The 11,462-nt window shown below is 55.2% G+C and overlaps 2 protein-coding genes across 7 annotated transcripts; one reads left to right on the top strand and one right to left on the bottom strand.

The window, feature by feature from the left end:
• Positions 1-49: 49 nt before the first annotated feature.
• On the top strand, positions 50-3,224 carry LOC133260113 (testis-specific serine/threonine-protein kinase 5-like). 6 transcript variants are annotated; one of them, XM_061438244.1, is made up of 8 exons: positions 50-642; positions 1,001-1,108; positions 1,268-1,470; positions 1,555-1,610; positions 1,909-2,041; positions 2,136-2,251; positions 2,664-2,798; positions 2,878-3,224. In XM_061438244.1, exons 1-8 carry the CDS (start codon positions 439-441, stop codon positions 3,171-3,173), a joined length of 1,251 nt encoding a protein of 416 aa, XP_061294228.1. In that variant the 5' UTR covers positions 50-438; the 3' UTR covers positions 3,174-3,224. The 6 variants fall into 6 exon arrangements, with proteins under 6 accessions (XP_061294228.1, XP_061294229.1, XP_061294225.1 ...); XM_061438245.1 differs by having other exon boundaries at positions 1,274-1,470; XM_061438241.1 differs by having other exon boundaries at positions 1,001-1,470.
• Positions 3,225-3,292: 68 nt separating this feature from the next.
• On the bottom strand, positions 3,293-6,269 carry HGH1 (HGH1 homolog). Its single transcript, XM_061438265.1, has 6 exons — positions 5,559-6,269; positions 5,386-5,486; positions 5,197-5,295; positions 4,898-4,989; positions 4,686-4,808; positions 3,293-4,609 (listed from the first exon to the last, which is right to left on the bottom strand). Exons 1-6 carry the CDS (start codon positions 6,119-6,121, stop codon positions 4,430-4,432), a joined length of 1,158 nt encoding a protein of 385 aa, XP_061294249.1. The 5' UTR covers positions 6,122-6,269; the 3' UTR covers positions 3,293-4,429.
• Between the last annotated feature and the right edge of the window lie 5,193 nt (positions 6,270-11,462).

Genomic DNA, 11,462 nt, shown 5'->3' on the forward strand with positions numbered 1-11,462 from the left:
TCACACAGGGCAGGGCTGGTTCCAACAAGATGTTCTCAGGGCAAGCAATGCCTGGGGAATAGAAGGATACCCCTTTGAGGGCACAATGCAAGCACAGCTCTAGAACCTTCCATTCTAGAATCTGCTCCTGCTTTGCCAGAGCCTGTCCAACCCCATGCCAGTCCATGGTTGTGTGGCTGCGTTAGCCTCCCTCCCCATCTCTGCTCCTGTCCCAGAGAGGCTTCAGAAACTTGGCTGCAGCCTTGAGGGCCTGCAGGCCCCAGCTGGCCTCCTGCAGTACATCACCCCATCACTCCACAGTGCATTGCTCCATCCGTCTACAACCCATCACCCCATCCCTCTAACACAAGTCAAGCCTCAGCTGAACCTCCCAGAGCCCCTCCCCACGGCCTGCGGGGTGCTGGGTAGCCCCAGCTCTCCCACAGAGCCCTGATTTTTATGAAGGCTGCCGGCAGGCAGAAGCTGGACCAGAGAGCCTTTCTGGAGCAGGTGCATGAATGCAGGGACAATGGCTACCTGCTGTCCTCCAAGAAGATTGGTTCTGGGGCCTTCTCCAAAGTCTACCTGGCCTACGCCACGCAGGAGCGCATGCGGCACAACTCCAAGCTGGCCTCTGACCTGCGGGGCAAGCGCCACACCATGGTGAGGCAGGCTCGCCTCCTCGCCACGGGGTGGGGGTTCCATAGTCAGCCCCAGTGGCCCCTGTCCTAACTCCACTCAGGCACCTCCCAGGTGCTCTGGCTTCCTCCTAGTCCCACATCTTCTAGAAGGCCCAGGCTCTGGCAGTCTGATCCCTCCCAGTTCCTGGACCCATTGAACACATAAGTAACCAGGACAGGATGAGGGGGAAGGTCAGTGCTGCCTCCCAAGGCTGCTGCTCACCGAACCTTGCCCTAGTCAACTTCGGCCACATGCACAAAGGCCATGGGGCCTGTTCTACCACATCCTGTCCCCAGGGGGGTTGTGACCTTTGCACAGTGGCCACCCTCCACACCTGCAGGTGGCTATCAAGATCGTCTCCACTGCGGAGGCCCCTGCAGAGTTCTCCCGCAAGTTCCTGCCCCGTGAGATTTCATCACTCAATGCTACATACAAGCATCTGAACGTGGTGGGCAGAGACCCCAGGCAGCCAGCCCTTCCTACCTACCCCAGGCCCGCCCCTTCACCTCCTGAGATCCTTATACTCGGGCTGGCCCCATTCCGAGACCCCAGCCCTGTGCACCCGAGGGCCCTGGTTGGGGGTGACAGTGGGGGGGTGGCCCGGCAGGTGCAGCTGTATGAGACCTTCGCGAACAGCCGGCGCACCTACTTGGTACTGGAGCTGGCGGCCCGTGGTGACCTGCTGGAGCACATCAACGCCACTTCTGCTCATCGCCGCTGCCCGGGACTGGAGGAGGAGGAGGCCCGCAGGCTGTTGTGGCAGCTGGTCAGCGCCGTGGCGCACTGCCACAACTCAGGCATCGTGCACCGGTGAGGGCGCCACCCAGCCTGCTGCCCAGCGCGTGGAGACCTGCCTGAGCTCAGGTCCAGCCCCGCCTCCCCTTCCCCATGCAGGGACTTGAAGTGTGAAAACATCCTGCTAGATGACAGAGGCTGCCTAAAGCTGAGTGGTGAGCCTGCGGCCCGGCCCCCAACCAGGCTCCCAGCCTGGGCCAGCCCTGATCACCTTCAACTTCCCTGGCTCGCACATACCCCACTCTTGCCCCAAGCCCAGGGCTCCAGCCTCTACACTGGTCTGCTCCAGACTTCTGACCCCAGTCTGCCTTGTCCTCCAAGCCTCCAATGAGGCCTACACCCAACAGTTGCCCACAGCCACACTTATAGTTACCCACGTGCCCCATGCCCACAGCCCCCTCAGGAGCCCTCTCTCTAGCAACCCGCCCCGCCCTCCCTGCACGTCCCTTGCAGACTTTGGCTTTGCCAATCGTTCCGGGCTCAAGAACTCATTGCTGAGCACCTTCTGCGGGTCTGTGGCCTACACAGCCCCAGAGATCCTCATGAGCAAGAAATACAACGGGGAGCAGGCCGACCTGTGGAGCCTGTGAGCACCACCCCAGGGGCTCCAGGACCCTGGGTGGGGAAGAGGGGCAGGGGCCGGGGAGGAGGGGTGGGCCCTGAGAAGCCCATACCCCCAGAGGTGTCATCCTCTACGCCATGGTGACTGGGAAGCTGCCCTTCAAGGAGTGCCAGCCCCACCGAATGCTGTATCTGATGCGCCGGGGCCCCACCTTCCGGCCAGGCCTGTCACCAGGTGAGCACCTCCACCACGTGTTCCTCCCAAGTCCCAGCCGTGCCTGGAGAGGGGGCAGCAAGACAGACCTAGGTCCAGAGAAGGGCCACATGCGCTGTGGCATGGGGGATGCTGACCTGTCATCTTTGCCAGCCCAGGCTGGGGGATGGACTGTGGTGACGGGGGAAACTGGGGTTGGTGGCCCCATTAAGCTTGAATCCTGAACTAGCCCTAGGTCAGGCTGCCTCACCTCTCGCTGCCTGTCCGTCCACATGCGAAACACGGACACCCTCTAGCCATTTGGGAAGACTGCATGGGGCAACCCCACCAAGGGGCCAGAATCGTTGGCTGTGAGGGCCGTGGGCTGGGGGCATGAGAGGTGGCAGGAGGGGGCCGCTACCGTGAGGCTGCAGCCTTGAGTCCTCGCCCACAGAGTGCCAGGACTTGATCCGAGGCCTGCTCCAGCTGCGCCCACGAGCTCGCCTGGCCCTGCAGCAGGTGGCCACCCACCACTGGATGCTGCCTGCTGCACATGCGCTCTTCTGCACCACACTCTGTGCTATACCAGGTGTGGCAGGCCTAGCTGGGTGGGCAGGTAGGAGGCTCCTCAGCGCCCCTCCTGACCCTCCCACTGTGATCCGTTGCAGAAAAACCAGAGAAGCCCCAGCTCCAAACATCCCTGGACAATGTGGAGCCCAGCGCAGACTCCGATCCCCCAAGGTCGCTCCTGCAACTGTGGCGACCCCAGCTACAGGGCACCTCTCATGAGAGTGCCTCTAGTCTGACACCTGAGCCCCCAGGGGCTTGCCCAAGACAAGTTGCAGACTCTGCCGGGCTTCAGCTCTGGAGAACGGAGACAGCCGGTCGCAGGGTGGGTCGCTCCAGGCATCCACTGTTGCTATGCTCCATCTGGAGCGTGCCTGGGCACTACCTGGTTAGCTGAGGGCGGGTGGGAGGGCAGGGGCAAGGCCAGATAAAGCATTTATTCTATAGAGCCAAGGGTGTGGACTTCTCAATGCAGGAAGAGGGATGTTGGGGCATCTGGAAAACAGTCCACATACCTTCAGGCCAGAGCTTTAATTTAATTGGGGGAGGGAGAATGAAGAGGGGACCACAGAAGAGGAAGACACCTGGTACCCACGAAGAACTCAGCTTTGATTTGAGCTCCAGTAGAGCTGGCCCCAGCTCTGGAGGTAGTACCAGGACTGAGGACAAGAGGGCTGGGGGTTGGTGGGGGGGTGCTCTGCAGAGAGAAGCCTGGAAGGGCAGGGAAACAGGGATCCAGGGCAGAAGATGGCACTAGATTTGGTGGGAGGCCCAGGAAGGGAATACAGTGGGGTGAGGGACAGCCTGCTGGGCTTGGGGCCGTGGACTCTTCAAGTGCCTTCAGCACTACATACGGGGCCAACGGGCTCCAAAGGGGCAGAGCGTGGTCCAGGGGAAGACTTGGGCCAAGGGCAAGGCTTATTAGCTTGGTGGGCATGGGATCTGGGGGGCTAAGGCTCAGGGGAATTGAACAGGGAGAGGGCCTAGCTAGACAGGGAAGGTGGGAGCATCAGGTCGGTCCAGGACTGGGAAATAGCACTTGAAGTGCTCACAAAAGCCTGAGGGCTGGGTCTGGGCACAGGGAAGGTGCTGAGAGTGAAGAGGAGGCAGCACCAGCAAACACCCCAAGGACAGGCCAGGGGGATGCAGCCCTGGGAGACCCTGACAGGCTGTGGCTGGTGAAACTCTCAACAGGTCAGCCCTGTGAGGCCAGGTCTCAGGCAGGGCCAGCCGAGGGCCCCCAGGGTGGAGGGACCTGGGTTGGAACTGGCAGCAAGGGGCACTGCAAGCACTCAGACCCTTAGAGCACCCCTGAGACTCATTGGGAAGCTCTAGCTGGCCCTTCAGGCCTGCAGTGTTTTTCTGTCCAGCCCTGCCAGCCCTCCACCTGGAGACACCTGAGCGAGTCAGAGGTCTGGGGCAGCCCTGGCTGAACAGTCCTCCTCTGAGCAGCCAGCATTCTTGCTAGAAGCAACAGGGCACATGGAGGCACCCTCAATCCTCAGCAAAGACCTGGAGTGGAGCTTAAGGGCAGCTCTGCTTCTCAGCCAGATATACTCTCAGAGCAGGGCACAGCAGGCAGGCCTGGTCTGGGAGGCCTGGACAGACTGTGAAGAGAAGTGGGCCCGGAGATGCTGGCAGGCCTCAGGGGCCTCACGTGGGTGCAGCTCCCTCTGCTTGTGGCTCTGGGCCCAGCTCCAGCTCCTGCTGCTCCCGCTCACACTGCTCCCGCTCCTGGTGATCCTGCTGCTGCAGCTGCCGCTCAACCTCCTCAGGCACCTGCACCTCCAGCAGGTTCTCCAGGCCGCGCTCTGGCTCGTCCCCAATAAGTACCTGCCAGCAGGGGAGGCACGTGGGGAGCTGGCTGGCATACCTTGGACGCCCACCCCTCCCCCAACCCTGCACCTACCTGGATGAGTTTCTCACAAGTCACCCGCACATCAGGCTCAGGCTCCCAGCTATGCAGCTCTCGCAAGATCAAGTAGGCTCCCTGGTCCCTCACCTGCTTCCGACCAGGTGCCGTGGCTGTCAGCTGGAAGAGGGCAGAGGGTACCCAGGTGTCAGTGTGCTAATGTGTGTGTGTTGGGGGGGTAGCATTAATGAAGCAGGACCCCTGCTCACCAGCATGATGGTCTCAATTAGCATCTTACGGATGTCAGCGTCAGGCTCTCGCTGCTTGTCTGGTGGCAGGTACTGCAGATCAACAGGCAGCCCTAGGGGTGAATTTGTGAGTCAGTGGGTCTCCATGCTGGCCCCTGGGCCACTAGGCAGGACCCTGCCATTGTAAGGCTCATCTGTGCTCAGCAATTCCCTGCTGGGAGGTTTCAGAAGGGCCCTGATCTGGACACCTCCTTCTGCCTCTCCCCTACCGTCCCCCCCTCCTGTTAAACCAACCCTGAGGCTCGACCCTAGCCACTCACGCTCCATCTCTTCCTCAGAGAAGTCTTCTGGCCCAGCCAGCGGCAGTAACAAGAAGGGGAGAACGTCCACCTCGGGCCCAAGCAACCATTCATGATGTCCTGGGGAGAAACAGGAATGCAGACCTGTCCAGAGGGGCCCCAGAGAACAGCCTATTCCCCCCATAAGGCAGCATCCCCACCACGACTCACGGTGCTCGAAGCAGCAATTTCGCAGTGTTCCCACCACCCCGCCCCTGCGCACCGAGGAATCCGGGTACTGGGTAAGGGGCAGCAGCCGCTGGACCACGCACCTGGAGGGAAGGGCCACTCAGTGCCGTCCCTGCGCACTTCCAACCCCTCCCCGCGAGCGCCCGGAGCTTCACCTGTTGCGGTCCAGCAGAAAAGCGCGGGTCGCGGGACGCTGGCTGAGGTTGGAGAGCACTGGTCCCAAGTAGTGCAAGGGCGCGCGGGCGTTGTAGCCCGGAGTGCACAGCGCGCGCACCAGCCGCTCCAGGCCCGACTCCCCGGGTTCTGCGGCTGCCAGAGCCTCTATCAGCGCAGCGCACGGCACCGGCTCGCGGCTGAGGTTAGCCAGCACGGCGGCCGCTTCCTCGGCCCAGGGCCACTGTGGGTCCAACGCGCAGCCCAACAGGCGGACAGGCAGTCTGGGCTCGGCCGCCAGCAGCGGCTTGTGCAGGCCGGGGTCGGCAGCCAGGTTGACTAGCGCGCGAGCGGCGTCTCGGGCTGGGGCGGGAGGAGGGGCCACCGCCAGCTCGACCAGCGCCCGCAGCAGTGCCGCCTGGCCGGCCAGCAGCGTGCGCCCAGGCCCGGAGCCAGTCAGAGCCAGCACATGCTGCGCCGCCGCCGCCTGCAGGTCAGCCCGCTCCCCGAGCGCCAGGAAAGGCAGCAGCTTCGCCGCCTCCGCCTTCGGGCTGGTCTCCGACATCGGCGACCCTACGGGAGCTAGGCCATCGGCTGACTGACCCCTGTCCCCCCCGTCCTCGCCCAAGCAGGTCGGTGAGCTCGGGGGAAGCACACTCAGCCAGGCCCGGAACCTACAGGTGGTCAGCGGCCCCGCCCACCAGGTAGCGGAAGCCGCAGTAACCAATCCGAGACCATGACTCTACCTAAGGGGCGGGACCTGAGCGCAGAGGCGGGGCCACGTCTAGGCCCCGGGGATTGTGGGATTGGATGCCGCCCGGAAGCAGGCTCGGGCCCGCGGTGAGCGTGACAGTCGCTGGAGAACTAACAGCCGTCTATTGGGGGCTCCTGCCGACCTCCCCGCTCCGGAGAAGGCAATGGCACCCCACTCTGGTACTCTTGCCTGGAAAATCCGATGGGCGGAGGAGCCTGGAAGGCTGCAGTCCATGGGGTCGCGAAGAGTCGAATAAGACTGAGCGACTTCACTTTCACTTCTCACTTTCATGCGTTGGAGAAGGAAATGGCAACCCACTCCAATAATGTTCTTGCCTGGAGAATCCCAGGGACGGGGAGCCTGGTGGGCTGCCGTCTATGGGGTCGCACAGAGTCAGACACGACTGAAGCGACTTAGCAGCAGCAGCAGCCGACCCCCTTATAGCGTACGTTGGCTCTGTTCCTTCGTGGGATTGACAGAGATCTGTTTTCTCTGGAAGAAAAGCATGATCAGTTACAGTGATTGACTTTCTAGTGCATTCCTGACATAATCTCTGTTTGGTCACGATATGTATTTTCGTTTTTGTTTATGGTTGTATTCAATTTGCTGAAGTTTTGTTTAGAATTTTTGCATCTCTGCCCATGAGGAATATTGGTTTGTAGTTTTATTTTCTCGTGATGTCTTCGCCTTGTGTTGCGTAATGCTGGCCTCAGAAGGATTGGAGAAAGTATTCTTTCCTTATGAATTTTACGTTAGAGTTTGTCAACCTAACATTGCATGCGTAGGTGCTAGTTCGCAGTCGTATCCCATGCTTTGTTGACCCCATGGACTGCCAGGTTCCTTTGTCCATGGAATTTTCCAGGCAAGAATACTGGAGTGAATTGCCGTTTCCTTCTCCAGGGGATCTTCTTGACCCAGGGATCGAACCAATGTCTCTTTCATCTCCTGCATTAGCAGACCGATTCATTACCACTGTGCCACCTGGGAATTAAACCTAGTGTTACTTCGTAAACGTTTAGTGAAGCCTGAAATTTTCTTTTTGGGAAGGTTTTTTAACTACAAACTCAATTCATTTCATAGAAATATGGCCATTCAAGTTGTCCTTTTCTTCTTGGGTTACTTTTGGTAGTTTGTGTGTTTTAATTAATTAGTCCATTTCATCTAAATTGTTAATTGTCATAAAGTTTTTCGTAATATTTCCTTATCCTTTTACTGTGTCGTGGTGTCACCTCTCTCATCCTTTATATTGGTAATTTGTGTCTCCTTTCTCCTTTTGTCTTGCCAGAGGTTTGTCTGTCTTATTGATCTTAAAGAACCGCCTTTTGGATTAATTTATTTTTTGTTTTCTTTTTCAAGTTTATTGATTTCTACTTTGGCCTTTTTCCTTTCTTCTGCTTACTTCAGGCTTAATTTGCTGTTCTTTTTCTATTGTCTTAAGGTAGAAGCTGGGGTCACTAATTGGAGACCTTACTTTTCTCACGTAGGGGTTTCCCCATTTGTTACCTGACTCTTGAGTTATTTGTTATGTGCATTACTTTTCCACAGCTATATGCCCCTTAATAGGTGGATATTACTTTTGTTTCACACTAAGGGCTAGGACAAAGCCTCGAGGGGCCGTAGCACCCAGGACAGCCAGTTGCAGGGAACAGTGTGCCCCTTGAGTCAGCAGGTCAGAAGGTGCAGAGCCTTAGACCAAAAGGAAGAGACTTCATAGCCTCAATCTCAACCTCAACTTTCCTGAAAGTCCCCTGGAAACTGAGGAAGAAGGTGGACGAGTCCAAGGAAGTGCTGCCTCTCTAAGGCAACCACAGATCCTAGGCAGAAGAGTTGAAAATTCCTCAAGATGTAGAATTAAAATATCATGGATAATCTAGATAAATGATGCCCTCTGGTGGGTACTTTTGACTGAGGCAAAAATGTGCACCTTCAGGACCCATGCTTTGAATGATTCAAGGAAGTGTTTACAGAAATCACCAGGTTCAGTCACTAAGTCATGTCTGACTCTGTTACTCCATGGACTGTAGCACGCCAGGCTTCCCTGTTCTCCACCATCTCCCGGAGTTTGCTCAAACTCCTGTCCACTGACTCAGTGTTACTATCTAACCACCTCATTCTCTGTTACCCCCTTCTCCTGCCCTCAATCTTTCCCAGCATCAGGGTATTTTCCAGTGAGTTGACTCCCTGCTTCAGGTGGTCAAAGTATTGGAGCTTCAGCTTCAGTATCAGTCCTTCCAATGAATATTCAGGGTTGATTTCCTTTAGAATTCACCAGTAGGGAGCCTTAACTATTCCTGCTGCTGCTGCTGCTAAGTCGCTTCAGTCGTGTCTGACTCTGTGCGACCCCATAGACGGCAGCCCACCAGGCTCCCCGTCCCTGGGATTCTCCAGGCAAGAACATTATTGGAGTGGGTTGCCATTTCCTTCTCCAATGCATGAAAGTGAGAAGTGAAAGTGAAGTCGCTCAGTCGTGTCCGACTCTTCGCGACCCCATGGACTTCAGCCTACCAGGCTCCTCCGTCCATGGGATTTTCCAGGCAAGAGTACTGGAGTGGGGTGCCATTGCCTTCTAACTATTCCTAAGATGAATTAAAAGATCCGAAGTCTTTAGAAGTGATTTAAAGTTAAAGGAAAGCCCATATAGCATTGACCCATAAGCCTCAGTTGGATTCCCAGATAACCCCAGTTACCCCAGTACCTGTGTGTCACCTCTTGTGCCATTCAGGCAGGAACAGCTCTTCATGCCCTTGACACAGGCCCCCAGCCAGCTGTTGTGGAGCACGTTCCTTGATCTGCATGTGTCTGGTTGCCTCCTGACTAGACTCAGGTTGTATCTTTCTGGCAGGAGTGCTCTGGAGGAGATGCTGGGTTCTTTTCTTCTTGTCCAATCGGGTAGCATGGCTTTGGTCTCTTGGAGAGGCTTGTCTTGATCACTTAATTAAGGTGGAGTGGCCCAAGCTTCTTCCCTGTCAAGTTACTCTTTTTCTTTTGGTATATAATAAGTATTTTATGGGAGGATACTTTGAGACTGTGTGAATACGCTGTTTCTCAACAACTTTCGCTCCCTAGTTTTTGCATGTACTGTTTTTTTCTCTGAATTATTTATTACCATGATGGTTGCCAAGTGGCTGTTTTCTAATTTTATCGTTTATTGTAGGGAAAAAAGCTTTCTCTTTACCTATTTATATCAAAGAAGACACATGTATTCCTAGTTTATTCAAAGAAATATAATACTTTACTGTCATTATTTTGATCCTCAAGTTGTCCTCAGTTTGGTCAGTGGAAGCCCCTTCAAGGAGGTTTCTGTGTGTTTTTTAAAATAGCTTTATTTGAAATCAAACAGGACTTCCTAGGGGGAGAGACCCCCCCTCCCCCACTGGAATGTCCCCCACCTCTGTAGAAGGGCTTTAGCCTCCTAGGCCTTCGCCAAGTACCAGTGAGCAAAATTGTCAGAGAAGTGAGAAAATGCAAAGACAAAAGCAGTCAAGCAAGACAAAGTAGTAATAGTTTAGCCATAAAACAAAGCTAAGTACTTCTACACAAAGGCTAGAAGTAATAACCTGAGCAATAGCCATGGAGTGGTTTTGCAAATACCGAAACCCCCTGCTGGTGGAAGAAATTAACTGCGTGCTGACCACCAGCACTTAGTCCCCAGACCAACTGGAACCTGAAAATTGATAAGGCTGCCTGCAGTGACACCACCCGGTTACCTCACTATCAACCAAAGAACTGTGCGTGAGGTAATCATGAAACCCATGACTTTGTTCCTCACACTGTCTTTAAAACCTTCTCCTGAAAGCCTTGGGGAGCTCGGATCTTTTGAACATGAGCTGCCTGTTCTCTCTGACGGGCACCTGCCCAAACCCTACACCCTCCTCGCCACAACCCAGTGTTTGCAAGTGGCTTCCTGTGCATCAGGGGGCAGACCTAGTTCCATCTGGTTATGTCTTGAGATATAATTCAATATGTAATTTCATGGACAGAGGAGCCTAGTGAGCTATGGACCATGGAGTGGCAGTCAGACAAGACTGAGTGTCCTACTGAATGACTAACACACTCGAGATAAAATTTACATACTATAACAGATCATCTATTTAAATTCCATGGTTTGTGATGTGTTAAGTTTTGTAAATAGTTGTAATATAAATAACACAAAATATATATTTAACTTTTTTTTTTTTTTTAATTTTGGGCCGTACCGCAGGGCTTGTGGGATCTTAGTTCCTTTAACAGGAATTGAACCCTTACCCTTGGCAGTGAGAGAGCAGAGTCCTAGCCAGCGGACCACCAGAATTCCCGTGTTTGTATTTTCTAAAGCATTTATTGCCTCTATAATTTGAACCATAGAGACACCAGTAGAAGCAGACTACCACGGGCTTCCCAATCCTTGTTTTAGGGGGCGCAAGTTCCTCTTTATAAAAACATCACGTGTGTCTGTGTGTTAGTTTTTCAGTTGTGTATGACTCTTTGCAACCCAATGGACTAGCCTGCCAGGCTCTTCTGCCTATGGAATTCTCTAGGCAAGAATACTGGAGTGAGTTGCCACTCCCTTCTTCAGGGGATCTTCCCAACCCAGGGATCAAACCCAGGTCTCCCACATTGTGGGCAGATTCTTTCCCATCTGAGCCACTAAGGAAGCCCCAAAGTGAAAGTGTTAGTCACTCAGTTGTGTCCGACTCTTTTCGATCCCATGGATTGTAGCCTGCTAGGCTCCTCTGTCCATGGAATTCTCCAGGCAAGTGTACTGGAGTGGATAGCCATTCCCTTCTCCAGAGGATCTCCCCAACCCAGGGACTGAACCAGGCTCTCCTGCGTTGCAGGCAGATTCTTTGCCGTCTCAGCCCCCAAGGAACATCATGTACTGAAAACCATCAAGAGCTGCCCACCGGAAGCCCCACAACAAGGTAGGGGTTTGTGGGGAAGGTGTGAGCAACCAATTTTAACACGAAACCATTGAAAAGGAACGTCAAAAGTCAGAGGCTGATGGCGCAGGAAAGAAGTCGTCGCTCAGGCCTCCCAGCAGCAGGACGTGAAGAGCTAGCACTGGCCCTTCACACAAGCTGTGCTGACAGCCAATGCACACATGGGCCTAGTGGGGGCTGGGGCAGGGCTCTGTGAGGTCACGGCAGTGCAGAAGAAAGCCGAGGCCCTCTGA

The sequence above is a fragment of the Bos javanicus genome, chromosome 14 (assembly GCF_032452875.1).
Source record: "Bos javanicus breed banteng chromosome 14, ARS-OSU_banteng_1.0, whole genome shotgun sequence".
Classification (NCBI taxonomy): Eukaryota; Metazoa; Chordata; class Mammalia; order Artiodactyla; family Bovidae; genus Bos; species Bos javanicus.